Source organism: Anarrhichthys ocellatus, unplaced genomic scaffold (assembly GCF_004355925.1).
Source record: "Anarrhichthys ocellatus isolate YVR2014 unplaced genomic scaffold, GSC_Weel_1.0 scaffold139, whole genome shotgun sequence".
Classification (NCBI taxonomy): Eukaryota; Metazoa; Chordata; class Actinopteri; order Perciformes; family Anarhichadidae; genus Anarrhichthys; species Anarrhichthys ocellatus.
This window is the reverse complement of record NW_022280169.1, coordinates 278,131-301,653: the sequence shown is the minus strand read 5'-3', so window position 1 is coordinate 301,653 and position 23,523 is coordinate 278,131. Positions and strand designations below refer to the sequence as shown.

At 42.8% G+C, this 23,523-nt stretch overlaps 1 protein-coding gene across 1 annotated transcript in view; it reads left to right on the top strand.

Annotated features, from left to right (window-relative positions):
* arnt2 (aryl-hydrocarbon receptor nuclear translocator 2) overlaps positions 1 to 23,523 on the top strand; it is a 51,603-nt gene that overhangs the window by 8,312 nt on the left and 19,768 nt on the right. The window contains 8 exon segments of the mRNA XM_031877536.1: positions 11 to 99; positions 101 to 123; positions 4,596 to 4,643; positions 6,236 to 6,301; positions 7,850 to 8,063; positions 10,011 to 10,224; positions 13,552 to 13,654; positions 19,160 to 19,225. Of these exon segments, the coding sequence (XP_031733396.1) occupies positions 11 to 99; positions 101 to 123; positions 4,596 to 4,643; positions 6,236 to 6,301; positions 7,850 to 8,063; positions 10,011 to 10,224; positions 13,552 to 13,654; positions 19,160 to 19,225 (823 nt within the window).

Here is a 23,523-nt window from a genome sequence, read left to right as displayed (position 1 = left end):
TGTCTTCCAGAGATGGGCAGTGAGTTGCCAGGCACAGTGGCGATGCCGGGGGCCGTGGGAGGTGGTCCGGTGAGGATGGGAGGAGCTGTGCCAGGCCGGGGGGGGCAAGAGGAGATCTGGAGGGTGAGTGTCTTCACCGCTGACCTGCTGTGGAAACATGTCTGCTGTATAGCAGGCTCTGAAATAACACATTATATATATATAATACATACATGTTACCACCAGCACTCATCACACAGTCATATCGTTTAGTTTATAGCTTAAAAAGCACATTGAAGTGTGCAGCCCGGGTCCCCAGCTGGACATTGTATCATTGTATGCACATGTGGAAACCCTGCTTGTGACTCAAACACAATGCCCAGCTGCCACAGCTAACTGGCTTTTCAAAATACGACTTGTTGCTAATGAGCTTCTAGCAGCTTTGTTATAAAAGGAGCATCCTGCTGCAGGTTATCCATTAACCAGTGTGCTCTGGTGTTCAGTGAGCACACTGGCTAATGGGGTAACAGTGTTACTGTTTGATTTAGTTTCCCAGGCACCGTACTAGGAGAAACAAATAGCACCTTAAGAAGAAGAGGAAATAGTAAAATGATATTAAATATGAACTAACCCCTTTATACAGCTGAACCCCAGTGGATATGGGTGTTTAGGTGTACTGTTGATGTATTCAGGTCCTGGTGCATAGCGACTGCCCCCTACTGGTAGAAACACGCTATGGCAGTTACATTTTGCCATTGACTGATCTGGAGCCAGGTGACGGAGATGGAGTCAGCTTTCTTCACTAACCACTACAGAGACAGACTGTAGACGACAACCTGGAAATCATTTCAGTGGACCAGAGCAGAACATCAGCTGAGGCGTCGCCCTCCAGAGCTCAAGTAGTTCAAACGGAGTTCACAACATTATGTCACATAGCTCTTTCACAAGGAAACATTAAGAGAAAGCTGCGTTTGATAGCTGCATGTATCACCAGAATAATGTCTCAAAGTATTAGCTACAATCTTTCATGTTGTGCTCCTTCTGCTTTACTGCTCTTTCATTTTGCTGTATTGCATCAACTATCCAAGACAGGGAACTCTGTCCAAAAGTATAACAAATAGTTCAATAATCATACTTTGTTTTTCTGAGTCATAGCTACATTCTCCGGTTTGTGAGTCATGGTTCAGTGTCAGTTTGTCCCAGCAGGAAAAGGATCCGTTTCTTCTGTTATTGAGAACAGACAGCAGTAAAGTGTCCTCTTCATCCACTCACAGCTTTTGCTAAACTCTTTTGGTAAATCATGATACAAATGATACAAAGTTTAATTTCAAACACTTGTGCATTACAGGGTTGGCACGCTATGAAAAACCAGGAAAAGTCATGGAAGTTTTGGAAAAATTAATAAATCAAAAAGTTAGAATATGGAAATGTGTTTCTCAAATAGGCCGCCGTGTATATTTGGTTCAGTTAGGATAGACTGAGAAAGATCTATATCGGTAAAATAATACTTGACAGTTGAGGCTGATCAGTTGTTCTCTGCCTCCCCAGCACTGGAAAACCAGCATTACTCTGAACTCTGGGGATTACTGTAGCGTTATACTCTTCATGTAGTCTTGATTTGGGTGTTTACTGCGCTCAACTTTCATCGAAAAACACAATTTCTCAACAAAAACAACATTTTACAATTTGCCTGCAATTCACACTTTTCTCCAAATTGCCCTGTAAGAAGTCCTGATGTGCACTAGAACAACCACAAATGAAAACCTTTCTGTTCATTTCCACCAACGTGCTGGAACACACCTTTACAACACACCTGGTTTCTTTCATGATAATGACCCAAACCTGAGCTGATGTTGTGTGAACATACAATGATCTGTTGTATCAGGGACAAATGAGCTGGAAAGGTTCCTGCGCTGCATGGAGTCCGTCTGTCCTACTGCGCTGAGTCAGCTCACATGTGATAGCTGCCACAGAACACGGGGATCAACAACCTTCTTCAGTTTATTAGAGAACTAGTCAAACAGATGGACGCAAGTAGACATAGACTTGGGTTGCAGGCAGCTAACAATTATTTTCAATATCAATAACTTCCAGATTTTTGATGTATTGATTAATTGTTGGTTCTATTGAACCCAAGGTGACTTCTTCAAATGTCTTGTTTTGTCCGACCAAATGTCCAAAACTCCGACACATTGTAGATGAAAACAAATATTTGTCTTTGTTTCTGCATGATAATAGACTTAAACAATACGTCACTTATTAAACTAGTTGCCAATTAGTTGTCTGATGACTGACAAAACTATTTGACAACTTGTTGCAGCTCTACTCTCGACAGTTCCTTTCTGCCACCATGCTTCAGGTGGAGCACATCCTCACGGTCTTTAGTGAGATAAGTCTGTGGGATGTTAAGGGATCATCTTCCCCGGGCGCCTGTCATTGGCAGCCCACTGCTCCCTATATACGTATATACAGGGATGGGTCAAATGCAGAGATTAATTTCCCCACTGTGGAACTAATAAAGGAATGTTTCTTTCTTTTCTTCTTTCTCATCGTCATCAGATAATGGATTTAATGCAATGTTTTTCTGTCAACAGGAAAAGAAAGGGCAAAGCCCAGCAACCACTTCTTAAAGTGTTTCCCTTTGGACGCATAGTTTTCAGGAAAACAACCTCAATCTCCATAATGAATGGAACCTCATTTGACATGTGAATGGCATTTTCTGGTTCTGCATTAGTGTGGAAGAAGCAGCGTACGGGGCCCTGCACATGAGTTCAGTACCTTGTGAATCTAATCCTCAGGGGCCAAAGCAACGCATTTAACCCATGCACAGACATTAGGCCTACATACACATGAATAAATAATACAGGACTGGATCCAGGCAATATGCCAAATATACATGGCACAGGGAGACAACAGAGACTCCTCTTGTCTCTGTCATTGTTGCTTTATTTATGAAGCTGTGTGTGTGTGTGTGTGTGTGTGTGTGTGTGTGTGTGTGTGTGTGTGTGTGTGTGTGTGTGTGTGTGTGTGAGCCAGGTTGTAGTTAAGTAGGAGGACCCCAAGACAACAACAGACAAAATAATCCTCTCCATTCCCCCTCATAAAGAAACTGCTGCTGACATGGTGCATCAAGCCATCAGGTAGATCATGCATACAAACTGAGCAGAGACAGGTGTGTGTGTGTGTGTGTGTAACCACAGGAGTGTACTACAAAGCAAGACTAGTGGGTTAGCAGTAAGATAAGCCTAGAGTCAGAGTTTTCAGTGTCACTAAGGGGGCTCTGCTTTAACTTATGCTGCACATCTAACTTGTTCTGGAGCGGTTCATGTCGTCCATACAAAGCGTCTTTCACTAAAGTGCTTTGGAAATAGCATCACCAATCCTGTAGAATCTGAACTGAACGAGGTTCTGTGACTAGAGAGCGAATACATCGGCTGGCTTCTCCGAGTCATGTCAGAGAAGCTGTATAGTCTGAACATTAATATATCAGCCAACAAGTATCATGTAAAGATCTAGGGGAGTAATGTCGAGCTGAGCAGAGAATGAAGTCTCTTTCCCTCTGTGTGTTGTTACCAGAGCTTCTCCTGATATAGCTTTTAGTGCATGTTAGTACATGTTAGTGCATGTGAGCGTGTCCCGCTGGTTAGCTCACTGCCACCGCTCTACACTGCTCTCCTACAGCGTTACAGCATCCTCGTGGAGGCGTAGCGCCCACCCTCAGGGAAACACTGATAGCTCTGTCAACACTGTTGCCGCTGTTTGCACCGTTGGCACCATTAGCACCATTAGCTATGAGCCGCCGGCTCGGCATCGACACGTTAAGAGCCGTTAAAAGGCAATAGAAATGCCCCCAATCTCGGATCTGGCACCTTTAAAGACGAAGGCAGCCCGGATGCCTCAAACTCAAACTGTGTCGACAACGGCTGAACCTGAATCAGTCTTCCTGCAGTAGAGGATGAAATACTTGTTTCGGTTCAGGAGTAGTTTTACAATTAGCACTTGAGCTGAGAGATGGAAACAGGATGTGGATCCATTTGCATCAGCCCTTTCTGGTTCCATTACAGTCAGGTGGTGCTGTAGGTTTTGCAGCCTACCATGCTGTTACACTGAGATGCTCTTTGAACAGTGTCAACACATAATAACCTTCTTCTAGGCATTTACCTCAAAATACTGCAGAACCAAATGATGCTGCCATTCCTTTCTTATCAGACGTCGACTTCATTCCAGCTCCTGAGTTGTTTTCTCAGATGCATCGATGTCGGCTTTTTAACCATCATGACGCCTCAGCTATAGTCACAGATGACTGATTCAAACTGTGTCACAGAGACTAGATCACAGTGGAAGGGCAATGAGGTGATGGTGTTGAGATGAGAGCATTGGCTCTGTAATGCTGAGTCATCAACTGTTGGCCTGATACACACATTCTTCTATTGGTTCAATCATCAGCAGACACAACAGAACCAAATGAGGAAGAAGTCGTCTCCAGCTGTTTACAGTTACTGCTGTGCATGTTCACACACTGTACTAGAAGGCACAGGGATGCAGTCACTAGAGAGCGCTATCAGCTGGCAAGTCTAACAGAAGTAGTCACTATGTTTCCTGTGGTTGTTTCCCAGAATGGACTTTGATGACGAAGACGGAGAGGGACCGAGCAAATTTTCAAGGTGAGCACGTAGAAAGCAGGAAGCACCAGCCCTGTCTGAATGTTTGAGAACGAGTTCACAGAGGAAACTCACTTCCTGTTTCTGGGTATCTGCAGATGTGGTCAATTAAAGCTGACATGAGCATATTAAAGTAGCACAGTATGAATGCAAGTCACCAAACTGGAACGCCAGTCTTCTTTGGTTTTACATTGATCTCAGCATGTCAGGTGGTAGACATGAAAAGGTGTTAAAGAACCCTGCAGACACCCTCTGTTTGTACCACTGACTGCTGCTTTTCGCCTTCCATTCAAAATCTTGTGCTCTGTTCTGTCTTTTCTTTTAAAGAGGGACTCGAGTGTTTCTCTGTCACTGCATCTCAACCGACCTCACGTTTCATTTATTTTCCTTTTCTCTCTTCTCATGTTGTGTAGAGTGTAAGTCTGTAGGATGTGCATTACAGTAAGTGCTTTATTTCTGAGCTGACAACACAGCAGTGGGTTTATCTCTGTTGAGTGGTGACAGTGAGGAGGAGGAGCTGCTCTCTGCTGAACACAGGAGGAACTGCACTCTTGATAATGGACTGTAGCATTACATGTATGATTTATTGGGCTACAAGAAAGCTCCATATTGTCACTGTGAAGGGTTTGCCTCTCTACATGCACTTTGCACATATGTTAGAGGAAATGATTAGCTGATTCTCTTAGCCAGGAGCTTATGTTCACTGTGCTTCTCAGTGTGTGACTCACAGCGATGCACAGCTGCACAGGGACGAGAAGGTCTTTGGGCTGTTTGGGTCTTTTTAGGCTAAAGAATGAAGACAGCTGAGCCAGGACAGTGTGAAAGCTCCAGGCTGTAAATGAACAGTTTCTCTACATTCTAGCTTTGGTTCAGTAGACTTTGTGCTACAATGTCGGGCTATTTGCCTTTGACATCCTTTTTAAACTAGGGTCCCTGTATGTGAATAGACAGGTGAAAGCAAAATAGAGCTTATTTGCATTCTATAGTAATGCTTACTTTTACTACTGGTGGAAATCCCCCATCTCATGGCCTTCCTCAGCAGAAAGTTTTGCTCACATTCAAATTAGTCAAATTGAAATATCCTTCTGATTAAATCCACACAGAAAGATGTTACAGTGAGGCATTCAGTTGCTTCTGACACTCAAACTGCTGCTGCTATTCTTTTGCTTCTATAGTCTTGTAGGGCAGCAACTATCAGACATGTTTAACCAGTTAAACTCAGGTGTAACTGGTTAAACCATGTATTTCCCCAAATGTCCATTACCCTACTATGATTATAATAATGATATATAATCATAATATGTGTTTGTTCCATGTTGCTGCCTTACTTTTAGGTTCAATCATTGTAGTGTGTCCAGGTTTGTAAGTAGGACATTACCTATGCTATAAAGTCCAGTAAGTGTAGTGTAAATGTCCTAACCAGTTACAGCAGTATGTTTGCTTCAGTTTGGCCCATGTTTTTCCCATCAGTCTTTGAACCATCTACTCTCATGCATTAATATGTGACAATCATTGCATGTGAGGAACATAGCCAGAGAAGCTGTTTACCTGTGTGTGTACGTTGTGTTACATGCTGTGTCCTCTCTTCTCTGTAGGTATGATGATGATGATGATGAGGATGATGATGAGATTCCTGGTGGGGATAAGGAGAGATTCGCCAGGTAGGCTTAGCTAGCTGTGGCCACAGAGGATGTTCCCTTGACTCAGGGCTCAACAGACTGCACAGCCTGCACACTACACACCTGTTCTGACCGAAGACAGGGAAATACTAACAACTGGTGCCAAAAAATGATATTGGGTCAATATTGGTATATTAGAAACAATTGTATTTGTTAGTATGTTGAATATCACATGTCTGGCTACAGAAAGTGTTCCACTGTGGTGGGCAGTACTCCTCTCAGCAGGTGTGCATATGTCAGTAGAGCTGGCAGACAGGAACACTCAGCGGTACTGACAATATAATATATCACAGAAAGGAAGCTCTTTCTCTGTCTTGTGGTAACGGCCCACTTTTCAAACTAGGCACAGCGGAGTTGGTTTATTTCAGATGTCACATAGACAGGAGAGCTGAGCATGGCCACCGAAAACAACAGCTGGAAAGAGCTATACAAGGAAACAAGGACATCTGGTGTGTTGATGCATTGACTACTTAAAGGGGACACATCCTGTTTTTTGTGGGCTGTCTAGACAGAAAACATGTGATTCAACAAGCCAATCAGATCTGGCTCCCCTTCCTATGTCACATCAGGTTCATTAAAATATACTGCCAACAGTTTGGGAACTACTTTTGCACCGTATTTTCTCACAAGCCAATCAGAGCAGACTGAGCCTTTTTTTGTAGGGAGTCTTAAAGAAACAGGTGTTAAAACGGAGCGTTTCAAACAGAAGAAGAATACAGGTATATTCACACAGCCAGTATGAAAAAAACCAGTTTAAACCCAAAATACAACAGGATGTGAAAATGAGCATGATGAGTCCCCTCTAAGCCCTTTGTGGACACAAAGTGGATGAGGCAGTCCTAAAAGAAAGAATAATGATGTTCGTCTGCCAAACATCTGTGTCAATAATGACAGGAAATATCATAAACTCAGTTTATCACTTGAAGCATCACTAAAACACCCACAGTGTCAAACACCAGCAATTAGACACATCCCCTGAAAGAAACATTGATGCAGTCAAAGAAAAAGACCAGAAAACACGAGTGGTGTCAGTGAATCGTGTCAATGAGATATTAATGAGTCTGAAGGGTACTTTGTCTCACACTGAGATACTTGGGTTTCACCTCACAGATACAGAGTCCCTCCAGCTGTCTGAAGGATATTCTCCTCAGTCAAAGTCAATTTCTCATCAAAGACCTTTCTGGCTGACCTGCGTTGATAAGCACTCAAAGCAGATATGCATCTTCAACTTGAATAGTGAGTAGTTAGCAAGCTCATCATTCGTTCAACCAAAAGGTTGATCCCAACAATCTATTACAGATTCCAGGCAATATACCATCACTTGTTAAAAGTGTGATTTAGTTGATTTAGTGGTAAAATCCTTCCTCTAGCATTTCAGTTTATGCTAAAACAGATGGTAGGTTGAGGGACATTGGCGATGTAAAGCACAGTCAAAGGTCTGGAGAGTAATCATGATCCGATGCATCAGCGGGGCTGGCTAGAGGTTACAGTGTACTCTCCAAGTGTCAAACTGCATTTTCTCTGTTTTAGAGAGAACCACAGTGAGATAGAGCGACGCCGGCGCAACAAAATGACCCAGTACATCACCGAGCTGTCAGACATGGTCCCTACCTGCAGCGCCCTGGCCCGGAAGCCTGACAAACTGACCATCCTGCGTATGGCTGTCTCCCATATGAAATCCATGAGGGGCACTGGCAACACGTCCACTGATGGGGCCTATAAGCCCTCCTTCCTCACTGAACAGGTACTGGCAGACCCAGGACATATAAAACAAACACATCCTTGTTTCTAGTTTTATTTCTTGACTACATTGAATCACAGACGTTGTCAGTACTTCAATGTCAAAGAAAAAACTCATTTCTACAAAGTTATTCTTACAAAATAGCTGTGGGAATGCTCAGGGCCATCTGGAGAGGAACTGACCTCAGTCAGCTCTTCAGCTGCTAGAAGAGGTTTCTTCTCAGAATGGCAGGTTGTGTCGGAGTTAGAACCCGCTCCATGTGGAGCATTCTGGGTACACTAGCTCTCCAACTTTGCTCAAACCTGCCTTACTTCTATTGTTATTTTCTTTGCTGTTATTATCGAATGAGAATTGATGACAAAAATCTAACTTTAAAGATTTTCCTTTTCAATGAAATACATTCAGTGATAAATTACAGCGATAGCCTATAAAAATGATTTGCTCATATGAGGCCTATAAACACATGAATAAAGCCTAAAGCAAGATATAAGATAAAAGACCTGCTTTGTCTCGTCTGTATCGATCTCCTCCGCTGGACACGCACGCACGCACGCGCAAACACACACACACACACATCGTATACACACAACAGACATCACTATCCTTCTGAGAAAAACTCTTAATAATTAATATTGATGCATAATGCATAATGTGGGATTACTTTTCTTTGTTACAAATGCTATTTGGGATCATTCTGCTTTGAGATATTTTCAAACTCAGGCTGCAGTCATCACTGCGTCACCTGCATGTGCAGTGACTTATAACCAAGGAAACTCAATGCCATAGGCCTCTTCCTCTTGTTAGTAACTATGGCTAATTAGTGATTAGATCCACACTGATGTTTGTCTGCAGTATTAATCTTAAATTGTATTAATCAGTGGTGGAAAGTAAGAATACAAAAGTATTTACTGAAAAAAAGCGACTTGAGTAGTAAGTAACGAAATAATGATGAAATACGCTGACACGCTCTTTTATTTGATTGGATCTGACTGAACTTATTTTTTCAGGTAAAGTTAAAGAAGTGAACCTACACCTGTATTCACCTGCCATACATACAGCAGACAATATTCTCCAGTTTGGGATCACTAAACATTACATTAATATCACAGTTTATTAAGTTCACCAATAAGTAAAGATTTACTGTTATTTCATGAGAGGTAAAAGGACATGTTACAGTGTCCCTAAGCTAAAGGACATGTTACAGTGTCCCTAAGCTAAAGGACATGTTACGGTGTCCCTAAGCTAAAGGACATGAGCTAAAGGACATGTTACGGTGTCCCTAAGCTAAAGGACATGTTACGGTGTCCCTAAGCTAAAGGACATGTTACGGTGTCCCTAAGCTAAAGGACATGTTACGGTGTCCCTAAACTAAAGGACATGTTACGGTGTCCCTAAACTGAAGGACATGTTACGGTGTCCCTAAGCTAAAGGACATGTTACGGTGTCCCTAACCTCTGCTCATTCCAGTATAGATGTCCTATTGGTGGAACACGCTAACCACTAAACGGATTGTTTCGTAATGGTTTCTGTCGCTATGTACGGTGTTTCTTTAGTCAGTGGTTAAGCATCCATGCAAAGGAGCACAAAGCACAACGCTCCTTTGGACTGTGGAGCTGGAGATGGAATAGACAGCGGCTCGTGTCTCCACTCTGTAATGATCATCGGGCACTTGCATGAATGCAACCACGAGATATTTATCTCGCACACTCAACAGAAATGATTCAAAATGCAACCGATTGGCTGCATGTAAAGCAGCATACAGCTGATTATTATTCATTACTTTTGAACTCTGCCTCTTAATGTGAGTTGATGTAAACAGATCTCAGTTCCCTCCTTCTTGTAGAACAGATCCTTAACACTAGTCCAGTGTTTCATCAGTGCACATGTCTTTGGACCTATCTGGTAGTGTGTTTATGTCTGTGAGCTCATGTAGCCTTCTGCTCCCTGTAGGAACTGAAGCATCTGATCCTGGAGGCGGCGGACGGCTTCCTGTTTGTGGTTGCTGCGGAGACGGGTCGGGTGATATACGTGTCGGACTCGGTGGCGCCGGTGCTGAACCATCCCCAGGCAGAGTGGTTTGGCAGCACTCTGTATGAACAGGTCCACCCTGACGATGTGGACAAGCTGAGGGAACAGCTCAGTACTTCAGAAAACTCCATGACAGGTAGAGGAAGTACTCTCACTACAAATACAACTGCTGTTGTTAATTATTGGTTTGCAAAGCCCCGCCCCCTAAAAGCAGCCTTTTCATGTTGGTAGTTACACCTGGGCTTTTCCTGCAATGACGTACCAACATGTCTTCTGTGAAAGAGCTCCATCACTGTCACAGACGGCAGAGAAGCCGTATGTCTAACGAGGGTCAGTACTGTGATGCCACTGAAAACTAAAACAGGAAAGAGACTATTCTGGACGTACCTTACAAGCATGCAGCAGGAGAGACTATCTACTTTTCACTAGCCGTCCTGAACAAACCTCAAAACATCAGTAATGGATTCATGACCACACAGCTCAAACTACCTGCACAGACAGTCAACATCTGGCCCATCGTAGCGATATTTCAGTGAAAAACAAAAGTACCGAGTTCAACAACAAGGAGATGGCGGAAAGGACCGGGCTCAACAATCAGTATCCTAGAACGACACCAACAACTATTACCAATCCGAAAAATAGCTGATGAAGAAAAACGATGCAAAAGTGGGCAGCTTGTACATGGATGGGCAGAGAAACAGGAGCGGCAGTATGAGGAGGAACAATAGCTTCATGCTCTGTTTATAAGAAGAAAGAAGAAAAGGAACACCAACCTCATGTGGAACTCAAAATCTAAAGGCCGCAACACAACAGAGGAAACCCAGAGTGAATAAAGACGATATATACTATTACTACAAAATGAAATTATAAATAAGAAAACTCAAGTCCTGATAAATGATATCTTCCAACATGTTAATGTCTATTCATATGAATCAGAAAGAACCCAACATGGACTCATTTCTCAACAGCAGCCCCGTGCCACAGCTCAGTGCAGTACGAACCATCGTACTAACAGAGCCGTGTGGCTCACAACAGTCTGTTCTTAGCTTGTCATGGCTGTGTCCTATCCTAGTTTAGACTTCCTGTCTCATCTCAAGAAATGTCTACCAAAGGTAGACACTCATACAGTAACACACGCTCACTGTTCATTCTTTGTCATTTCAACAGGCAGGAACCATCTTACCCTCAATCGTTCTCTGACATCCCACACTACTCTTCTATGTCCCACATGCTCATGGTGCTCACCAGAGGGCAGCATTGTCTTCCTCTGCATGGTCCTCTGCAGGCTCCACAGTATCTCAGTGTGTCCGTCAGTCCGTCCAGATGACCCCAGAGTAATCCACATAACACACTAATCTCTATGTAGAGCTGTGACAGAAGAAAATATACACACGAGCATGCGCACATTCACAAGCACATACGCAGCCTTTGAAGTCCCAGCATTTCTCCGGGTTTCATTCAGTGGAACTAAAGCAGTATGTCTCCTCCTGCTGCTGCTGCTCACTGGTTCTACTTCGCTGTGAGCCTGTAGCTGATGTGGAGGACTGAACAACTTGAATGAGACGGAACACCAGTTGTTGCTGTCTGTAGTTCTTTGTGGGAATTCTGAAGAGTGTGATCCATTTACTGGGATCACAGACACAAACATGAGATTCTCAGCAAGCAAGGGAATATGTGTTCTACCCAAACTGTTGAACTGCTGTTGAGAATAATAGCACTTCTCTGGTTGGACCCACTGATAATGAAAGTAAAGAAAGACTTTCAGAAGGTGTGCTCAGAGAAGAACCTCCATCCACGTGGGACTGCTTACTTTAGAACGTCTGTGTGGTGGGATGGAGTGATATTCCGGTTACAGCAGGGAATTTATTTCTATCTTTCTGAATTTCCAAACGCATAAACGGCTCCAGTCCGGCTGAACATCTGGCACATCAGCTCTCACGTTCTCTGGTCGGAGCTTCAGAGTTGCTGGAATGTTTTCCCCACTGTGAGTGGAAGGCTTGTTCATTCCTTTGGTTAAAAACAACATTGCTGTTAAGTAATGATCCTAATAACTTTATTATACAGCAAATGGTTCATCTGTGATTTTCAACTTCTAATGTGACAATCCCTAATGTGGTCAAAGTCAAAGCAGCGGCTGCTCGATATACGTATATATAATACAACATTCATTCTGAGCCGGACACGAGGACAGTTCTTACTCCCAGCATGCAAAGTCATGCAGGTGGAAAACAGTTTGAGTGGGAGAGAATGGCATGTGCTTGTTGCTCTTTGGGCTAGTTGTTGAAGATGTAATGTGGTCTGTCATGTGTTTACCATGCTCATCAGCCTGCTCTCCTTCATCACCTTCATACATGCAAGATATGAAGAATTCCCTTTCCATCTGCAGATTATCAGTCCTGTTCTAATGATGATGGAGACGGGTTATAGTTACAAAGGCCAGCTGTGGGGTCTCCCCTTCCTTTTCTCAACATGAATGTAGGTTCTACTCCAAACAAACCACTGTAACCATGTGATCAAGGATCAAGCCTAAATGAGAAATAGTTTGACTAATTGGATTCACAAGAAGTGCCAGGTATGAAGTGATTTGTCACCACCTCAGTGCAGGAAGGTGTTGTTCAAAAGTGTAACACCAAATCAAGACGTTGAGGGTCAGTGTGAACTCTGTGTTGGAGCAGGTTTCCTCTGGCTGCTCCACTTATCAGCTGTCTCTTTGGGCCTCCGCAGGAATGTCTCAATGCCAGTAAATAGGATTGCTTGAGGAAACAACTCTCACACAGTTGGATGTTAGTCACAGTCTGATAAATCAGGCCTATAAGTTCATTAAAACACCACTTCTGATATGATGGATATGATGCAGTGTGATAATATTGTGGACTGACTTTAGTTATTGAAGGAACACATTCCCCTGAATCTATTCCGATTCAGGGACATGTAAATGATTTCTGAACAGGTTTGGTTACAGGAACTCCACACTGATGTGGCGGTGAGAAGCTGCCGCTGTCCACAGCGACCTCTTTACAACTGACATGACCGTGACCATGACGCTAGCTATGTACATGATCCCCAGACAATTATCTTTGTTCTTTGTTAGCTAAAAGCACAAATATCAGCCAAACAACAGGTGCAGCCAAAAGGCGAAGAGATAAACTATTTGAATCTGAAATAATTTTCTCGTCGTTGATTATTGTGTGTTACGCTGCACAGCCTCAGGTTGGCCTCCTGCTGTGTTAGACAGTGTGATCACATGTCCACAGGTTAAAGCCACAACCATTGAGCTGTGATCATAGAGTGAACCGGTGAGTCTGTGTGAGTCTCAGTAGACACATACAGGTCCTCTGCTCCTGCTTCAGGTTTGCTTATAAGAATACAGGTTATAAGAAGTAGCGTCTGTTTGTTGTAAATGTATTTACTGGTCTACATGTTCATGGTATTTTAATGTGATCTGCTGTTTGTGTGTCAACAGGGCGGATTCTGGACCTGAAGACAGGAACAGTGAAGAAGGAGGGCCAGCAGTCCTCCATGAGGATGTGCATGGGCTCCCGACGGTCCTTCATCTGCCGCATGAGGTGTGTGTGACTGCGTGTTGTTATTTGTGTCCGCTGACTTGGTTTTGCTGACTCAGGCGAACAGTGAGCAGTCCATCCACAACTAGCTGTCATGAGCAGGTCTTACATCATCTTGTGTTGTTCAATCTCATAAACTTACAAAACTTCAGAATTTCAGTAATGCAACGTTATGAAATGTATCAGTCCAGTCACATAATTGAAGTCCAATAGTATTACACTAGTTTTTATTTCACAAATATTTCACAAGTCCTGTTGGTTTAATTTGGCTTGGTACGTTTTACAATTCCTTAAAACGCATATAATCTTGGTTCTGCATGCAGAACTTGAGTACACTCTTGAGATGTGTGTGTGTGTGTGTGTGTGTGTGTGTGTGTGTGTGTGTGTGTGTGTGTGTGTGTGTGTGCGCGCGTACCTGCATGGAACATCCTGGAATGTCGGGGGTAGCATAGCAGTGCAGGTCAGTTTGAGGCCCATCCTGTCTCACTGAGCCGTCCCTCTGTGTCCTCCTCCAGCCTCTGCAGGACATTTCTTGGCTCAGAGACCAGAGCTGGCTCAGAGACACTCGACTCTTTGACGATTCAAAGAAAGAGTGTGAACACAGCCAATGTAGCTAATGAGAACATGGATAAATGAGCAAGAAATATGATTTGCCGATCAGTCAACAATAGGCAAGACTTGACCAATCAGATTTGACTTTGTGAGTTCCTTAGATGGGTTTGCCCGTAAAGGTCACTCTTGTTCTCCACCAAATGTAGATAAAGGCTCAGTCAAATGAACGAGGTGTATCTGAATTGAAGCATGTTGAAAACAAATGGAGCCTCTGATATAAGCACACATCTGCTTTCAAACAGTAGATGTGAGTCAGTTGGCCTACAGACGAGCTGAAACAGCAGGAGCTGCTGTAACGTGGCAGCCAGTCAGAGCGATGGAGCTCACAAAGTGACAGCCTTTAAACCTTAACAAAGACATGAGTGGCAGTTTTGTTTCTTTCATTCAGGAGTCCTGCTGAGCTGCTTCCAATTAGCCCCCCCCACACACACACACACACACACACACACACACATACACCACAATCTATTTTGATTGATTGTGGTGTTCAGGCTATTATACACACAATTAATCATAATATGAAGGCCTGTTTAGAGCTATCAGAGTGAGTCAGAGACACAGGAGGAAACTAGATGTGAGATACTAACGGAGTTAAAAAGTAGCAATGTACATATGTGTGTTCAGGAGCTACTTGATCCAAGTACTCAGCGTACTGGTTCAAAACAAAGCACTTCAACCATGATAAAGAAGGAGGAGCGATAACTTCATTTGACCACATCAATATCTGAATCATCCACCGCAGCGTCCAAATAATGTTTGACATTCACAAACTGTAACATATACATCATTGTTATTATGGAAATATCAGTTATAGCTGCTTTAAGGACTTCTACATGTTGGCTTAACATAGAGGAGAAGTCCTTAAAGCGCTCAGGAGGAATGCTCCAGAACAGAACTACTAATGGACCTTGTGGTAAGATTACTTCATAAACGTTCAGTCTTGTACAAACACAACAACAACAACCAATTTCCTAAAATTACAAACTGACATATCTAGTATGTTAGGAGTTTGTGGGATCCATTCCAATTCTTACATGGGTTATAAGTGATGGCTGGATGAGGTGTTAATGGCTCTGCTTTAAACGGAGCCTGTATTGTGTCCATGGCTTGTACTTGAAGTAATAGAGTTCAAATGTGCTTGACAACAAAACTTGTGTTCTGCAACAGCAGCTTTTAGCTGACAGTTGTGACAGTGTGCACACACCAGCTCCTTAATGCCAAACAGCACTAACGTGTGACTCATTCCTGCATTTTAGAGGAGCAAACACCACATGAACCTCAAGTAACGTGCCGTTCTATGCTGACTATCCAGCATGAATATTTATACTCCCTAGAGGCTGCTGGGAGATGACTGATGTTTCCATGTGTCACATATAGTTGTGCTATCTTTATTCTAACATCTTTACAAACCCAGTCTCTTGCTAAATGTGTCTTGTTCCGTGTGCTCTATGATGTCAGGGTCTCACAGTTTGGCCCTTTACTCATTGGCTACAAACTACATCAAAGCAGCTGTGACTGTCCCGCGGGATCGTACGAGCTCATGTTAGTTTAACCAAATAACACACCTTTCCCATTTAGTTGCTGACGTGCTGGCTGTAGACTTGTTTTGTCTGGATCTATCACAAAGGCCTGCTGGTTGCACGAGAGCCTCAGCGCGGCACGCTGTTAGGAGTTGTTGTTGGCTTGGCATGTTCTTCTGTTCTGTTGCTATTCTAGGCTCTACATAATTTAAACAACATGCTGCTGAGACACCGGGAGAAACTGCAAGCAAACAGTGAAACGCAACCACCTCAGCGCATTTTAGGGAAGCCATTATGAGGTTCAAGGCCGGCTTATATAATGTTCAGCCACGAGAAAAACACCCTCTGACTGTTTACCACGGCCCTTAAAGGTTCAGCTGGAGCAATGGCTGCCTCCACTGTTCAAACTGCACTGTTTGACTCTACACACTGAGTAGGGATACCATGTAGGACATATACTGCCCTGACCAGACATTGGCAGAATGTAGTCACGAGGGACGCAATATAGTCAATATAACACATATAATGGTATTGAGATGCATTGATCGCATTTTTGTTGTTGATGTTTTGTTATAGCAGCTGATTCAAAAGGCTCCTGACTATTATTTTCACTGTCCTAAAAATCATTTCAACTCTCAGCGTAAAGCGTCAACAATCTTTTTACTTTGTTAAAGTCATCTATAGTACAGTTCAATTCAAAAGATTAAGATATAAAAGATTGCATTTTTATTGAGTAAAACAAATCTTGTCATTAGTGTTTATGATGTATTCTAAGCTGCTTAGAGCTAGTTAAACAGCTCATAATTCATCTCTAATATATTGTAGATTACTGTGAAACATTGAACACATCATAACAATGTCCGTTACACCACTAGTAGTCTCTAACTCATGCTTCAGGCGACTGCCACCACTACTGTACAGACGTATATACAATATAAACATGATTACAATTAGGAGCTGGTAATATTCATCCATTAAATCGACATATTTGCTGGTTCCATTCTCAAATATGAGGATTTGAAAAGTTTCCTTTGTCACATATAGCCAGGGTTCAGTTTTTGTTCTATCTGCCAATGTCTGGTAAACTGCATAAGATTCAGTATCATTAACAATAACAAGCAGGTCCTATTTGTGGAGCTCATGTGTAGGCGAGGCTGTCATGGAAAGCCTTGTCTGTAAACTGTATGTCGACCTCGCTCTTCTTTTCTGTTTGTTGCTTGATCTACTGCAGCACTGTGCTGCCACACACTTGGCGACTCTCTTTGTGGTTAGTGTGAAATTGTCCTCTGTCCAACTGTAGTGGAGTTGGTAGCCAGATACAGTAAACATACTACTTATGATAGTAAACTGAATATCTTTGGGATTTGAACTAATGTTTTGTTAAAACAAGCAATTTCGTTGAGCCACACTGGGTTCTCGAAAATCGTTATGAGCATTCTTGATAATAATGTAGTGATAGCCCTGATGAAGTTCATCTGAGTTCCAGCTGTTGTGGTCAAATTCATACTTTGAGTCCCTGCCATTTAAAGTTCCTAAGTTCAAAATTCAGAGCATATCTATTGCCTCCATACTGCTGTCAACATGGCGACGGCTGAGCTAGCGGCTTGCAGCTAACAGTGCTAATCGGACGGTGGGTGCTACTCTTCCACGACGATGCCTTGGGTCGGGGCGGCATCATCAGCTGTTACCGCCGCATGAGAGCTAACCAGTGGGGCACGCTCACATGCACTAACATGCACAGAGAAGCTCTGATAAGAACACACACAGAAGGAGACTTCATGCTCTGCTCAGGTAGACATTACACCTCTATATCTACACATAGGCCATAGTTGTTGGATGGTACATTAATGTTTTAAATAGCATATATAGAACCTTTAAACTTGCTTTAACTTGAATCAGACCATTCTGAGTAAACAAAGTCCAGCTGGTGGTGATCAAACTGTTGTGTGGTGACCTTCCCCCTCACATCCCCACCTGACTGACTGAGCTGCTTCCTTCCACTTTACAAACTTGTAAAAGACGGTTCTATATATTTTTGACTTGCCGCCATGCTGCTCGGATTCATTACTGTGAATGCTGTGTCTTTCGGAAAGGTTTGGAGGACACACTTGATTCAAGTTTATTAGCATGTGTTAGTAGAGTATTGGAATAGAAACTACATGATAACCTTTTATCCAGACAAGTTTTTAACCCGTCCGACGACAACAAAACACGAACGGTTCATGCATGTAAAATATCTCACCATTATTTTGACAGCACATATATGTTGGATATCCCAATGCCGCTATCTAACCTATGCAATAAAAATTGCTCTTTATGTTGAAGTTCAGGATATCACAAGACTTTTCTTTGGAATAATACCACTACCTTACTCTTTAAAGGGACAGTGCCCAGGATTTAGGGACACCTAGTGGTGGGATTGCAGATTGCAACCAACTCAATCTCCCTCAGCTCACTCTTCCCTTTCGAAGACTGTCGTAACGCTAGCTGCTGAGTGCAGAACCATAGTACCGCCTACTTTAGGAGCAACGGAGTCAGGCGGTGGCTAGCGGTGCCACAGGCTCGCACTCGGTGACTCACTGGTTTCTCAAGCGTGTTTGAGATCTACGGTGGCCTCCTAATATAACAACATGAAAGGATCTCTCTAGAACCAGAGTTTGGTTTGTCAGTTCTGGGCTGCTGAATAGACATGGATGACTCATGGAAGAGGACCCGCTCCCTATGAAGATATAAAGGGCTTAGTCTAAGTTAACGGAAACACAATGACGTGTAGTTTCAGGTGATTATACACTAATAAAAACATAGTTATGAATACTATATTCTGCTCCTGTCAATACATCCCCCTATATGCTACACACTGGCCCTTTAAGGTGTTCTCAATTTGACTGATTATTTGTATTAGGGTTGGAACATTGAACATTGAACATTTCACTTCTGTTGAGAGAAAGAAGATTAAAAAATGAATCCTTTCAACAATATAAAGACCTTTTTTTTGCTACTTACACCATTCTTATGGTTTTAATGTATGAATGATTTGAATTGGATTACCCTCAGCTATGAAACTAGACCATGAAGAAAGGGACCATTATTCTTTCTCGGTGGTGTTTTAACACGGGCCGATGTCCTCTACACTGCAGTGTGTGCCATGTGATTCAGTGGGAAATGTACTGATTGTATAATAGCACTGGAATAGAGACCAACATCACTCTTTGAAGAACTAACGTTCTCTTCACGGAACAGTTTGTGAGAACTGTGGTGAAGTACCAACATTTTATTTGTCCATAAAGGGGGGACTGTGATTAGCAGCCACTAACTGGCATCATGTACCACTGGAGTGTAATGTATGCTTTTGTCTTTATTTCTTACTTGTGTGCAGGTGCGGTACTGCTCCTCTGGATCACATCTCCCTAAACCGCCTGTCTAACATGAGGAAGAGATACAGGTACAGGAACTTCCTCTCTAATCCACTGTAATTACTTTCTGCCAGACTCTTCCCTCTCTGGAGGACATGCTCCCGTCAGTTTTCCAAATCCTCTTCCAGTGTGACTGGGAGTCGATAGTCATCAGATGAAATCATATGTGATTGTAAAGATTCAGATAGTCTCCGGGTTTGTCCAAAGATTAACTGTCCAGCTGCTAAGATCCAGATGAGCCGAGAGCCGTGGATGAAAAGGTTGACATCATCTGGGTCACCTTCAGTTATTACCCACGCTCACAGACAGACTGAATGTAAGAAGTGGACCAAGTCACAAGGACGTCACTGATTTGTGGACTACTGTTTTGAAGTCTCGAGTTTGGCATTTTAGCCGTCGCCATCTTGTCTTTTTGCTGCCAGAAGTGACACTAGAGGGTGGAGCTAAGTACAACTAAATGCTGAGTAAGATATTTTGAGGACCACAGTGTTACAACTAACTCTCATGAAGTGAAAACACTCTATGAAAGAGTTAAAGTTGGAAAAATTAAAATACAGACAACGCTGTGGTAGACCTGTCAATCACAAGGTAGCCCCGCCCTAAAGTATACCCTGCTTCATGGTCTGTTTTGACTCTAAATGGGACCCCTGATGCCCCCTGATGGCCATTAGAAAGAATGCAGATTTAAAGCACTTCAGCATTGACTTCACTTTTCAGAACAGGAGGTTGCTGCCTGGCTCACAGCAATTAAGTTTTACAATCGGCTTTTTAAGAGTCGTGTGCAGCCTGACGGGAAGATCTGCATACAGTGTTCAAGGCTTTGAAAAATAACTGTTCTCTCTACATGTTCTTTGGTAAATAAAGTGAATCTGCCTGTTTTCAGGTATGGTTGAAAATGTAATCATAGCATTGTCCGAAGAAGATGCTAGAGTTAAGACTCAATCAATAAGGCAGTGCTCTTTGTAGTAAAGATGATCCATATCAATGGATCAAAACCAGGGTTAGTGCACCAATAATGTAGCAGGTCATATAACATCTCTTTTGTGACACTACCATTTGTATTTAATGATAATCAACTCTGTCATAATATCATATTGTGTTATTTGTTATTTAGATATAAATGTGTATAGATGCAGCATTAACTACATGCGTACATAATATATATATATATATATATATAAATATATAGATATATGCATATATGCATATATATATATATATCTATATATATATATATATATACCTGGCATACATGATCCTGGATCCCCTGTCCTCTGTCACTCCTCCTCTACGTTCATTCATCAGCCACATTCATCCCCTACAAGCAACACTACCTCCCCCTGGCGGCATGGAGGGTCTCCTACTACTCTTTCCCTTGCCTCTACTGTAACTTCCACTCCACAACCCATGAACATTCCCGTGAGAATCACAGACTTGCGCTCACGTCCTAGTTATGGTCGGGTTCGAGGTGTTGCACAAGTGATCCGTCCTATTGCACATACCCCCAAAGCTTCCTGTGCTGATGACGACACAGTGTCTTCCCCCATCAAAATGTGTCTGATTAATGCACGCTCTGTAACAAACAAGGCACACATTTTAAGTAACTTGTTCACAAGTCATAATTTGGCTTTTTTATTTCTGACTGAGACCTGGCAACAGAATATGGAATGCATCCGTTTGAATGAACTCTGCCCTGTGGACTTTTGTTGGGACACCGCGTTTGACAGGCCGCGGTGGAGGTCTCACCCTGGTCTGGAAGAATCAGTTTTCCTGCCAATTGGGGAGCACAGAATCCTTTGCTACTTTTGAACTACAGCTGACTAAAGTGGGCCGGCTAAAGCCGTTTTACTGTTTTTTAATTTACCGACCTCCAGGTCCTGCAGGTCAGTTTTTATCAGAGTTCACAGACTTTCTGACCTCTATTATCAAGCTAGACAAAGTGCTTCTGGTTGGTGATTTTAATCTGCATATCAATGATACCACAGACTACAGTGCCACTGAGTTTCTCAATATTACTGAATCTTTTAATTTCACGCAACATGTTTCTGGCGCCACTCACAGGGGTGGTCACACCTTGGACCTTGTGTTCTCTCTGGGTCTTGCTATTGATAATACCTGATGTGAGGACCTACTGATCAGTGACCATAAATATATTTTCTTTGATCTTTCTGTCAATGCTGACCCCTTGTGTCTGAAACAAACATTCCACTCCCGCATTATCACCCAGAGTACAGCTGATCAGTTCTCTATGCACTTCTGCTGCAATATTAACACAAATCTCAATGATGTTGACCTCTTGATACAGTCTTTTAATGAACATTGCACCACTTTGCTGGATAAAGTGGCACCTCTTAAGGAAAGGACCAGGGCTGCCTACAACACTTCTCCATGGATGACAGTCGCTGTCTGCAGCCTGAGACAGAAGTGTCGCAGGACAGAGCGGCTCTGGAAAGCCACTGGGCTAGAAGTGCATCGCTCATATCTCAAAGACCTCAGAGTTTCCTTTAATACTGGAGTAAAGGAAGCTAGAACTGCTTATTTTGCCAACTTAATCTCTTCCTCAAAGAGAAATCCCAAGATTTTGTTTGACACAATTAAGAGAATTGTTTCACCGTCTGTCTCTACATTGCCATGCTGTTCTGTTGACGATTGCAACAAATTCCTTACCTATTTCAATGATAAGGTAACAGGTATTAGGTCTGGCATTCGGCCTGGGATTTGTTCATCTACATGTAGCTCCTCGCAATCTCCTACTGTTCTGGACTCTTTCCAGCCTATCAGCCTTCAAGACCTGATGGACTTAATTAACAAAACAAAGCCATCATCTTCCCCTTTCGATATAATACCGACCTCTCTATTTAAGAAAGTTTTGCTAATTATTGGCCCTGCAGTAACATCTATTGTCAATTCCTCATTGTCTACAGGAATTGTCCCTTCCTATTTTAAACATGCCACTATCCAGCCCATATTAAAGAAACCAAACTTAGATCCAGCTTTGCCCATGAACTACAGGCCCATATCAAAACTGCCTTTCCTGTCCAAAATTTTAGAGAAAGTGGTGGCCAAACAACTAACTGCTACACTGGAGAGGCACAACATGTACGACGAATTCCAGTCTGGGTTTCGCAGACAACACTCTACTGAAACCGCTCTCCTGAGGGTTTCAAATGACATTCTCATGTGTTCTGATGCAGGTGACTGCTCTGTGCTAGTTCTTCTGGACCTCAGTTCTGCATTCGACACTGTAGACCATAACATCCTGATTAAGAGGCTACGTGATTGGGTTGGCATATCTGGCATAGCGTTAGACTGGTTCACGTCTTACCGCAATGACAGAAGTTTCAATGTCTCTGTGAGTGATTTTGTGTCTGTTACCTCTTCACTGTCTTGTGGCGTACCGCAGGGCTTGGTTCTGGGGCCTCTGTTATTTTCCCTTTATCTGTTACCTTTGGGACCGATTATAAAAAGTTAGAATGTATCCTACATTTATCTCTTCTCGCATCGACTACTGTAACTCACTTTTCACATCACTCAGTGTATCTGCTCTTAACCGTCTGCAGGTAATTCAAAACGCTGCCGCCAGATTACTCACCAGGACAAATCGACGGTCTCACATCACCCCCATACTCCGATCTCTCCACTGGCTCCCTGTAGCATCTAGGATACACTTCAAAATTCTCACCATCACTTACAGAGCACTTCACGGTCAGGCTCCTACTTATGTAGCTGATCTACTTCACCCAAATTCACCTGCCCGCACTCTCAGGTCAAACGCTCTAGGTCTTCTGTCAGTTCCACGCACACGATTTAAGACCCGTGGTGACAGAGCCTTTGAGGCAGTGGCGCCGAGGCTCTGGAATGCTCTGCCTGCAACTCTACGCCTCGCAGATACTGTGAATACTTTTAAAAAACAGCTCAAAACCCACCTTTTTAGGCTGGCGTTTGAGTAAAAACCCATGTCCTAGACCTGCTCTTAAAATGTTTTAATTTTTATTCTTTTATTTTTTATTTTTTAGTTTATTTTTCTCTGTGTATGTAATTTATTGACACTAGGGTCACATTGTGTTTTTTATGCTTTTAAATTTCTGCTCTGTTAAGCACTTTGTGATGTTATGTCTGTCAAAAGCGCTCTATAAATAAATTTCATTCATTCATTCATTCATGCAGTGTTTGTGTACTAAAGCCAATACTTAAAGCAGTCTGATTATTACATGTCTGAGAGAGCCTGTATTGTTGTGGAGTCCTTCCACAGCTGTGTCTGAGTACCTAACATGCTGCTCTGTGTGTGTGTGTGTGTGTGTGTGTGTGTGTGTGTGTGTGTGTGTGT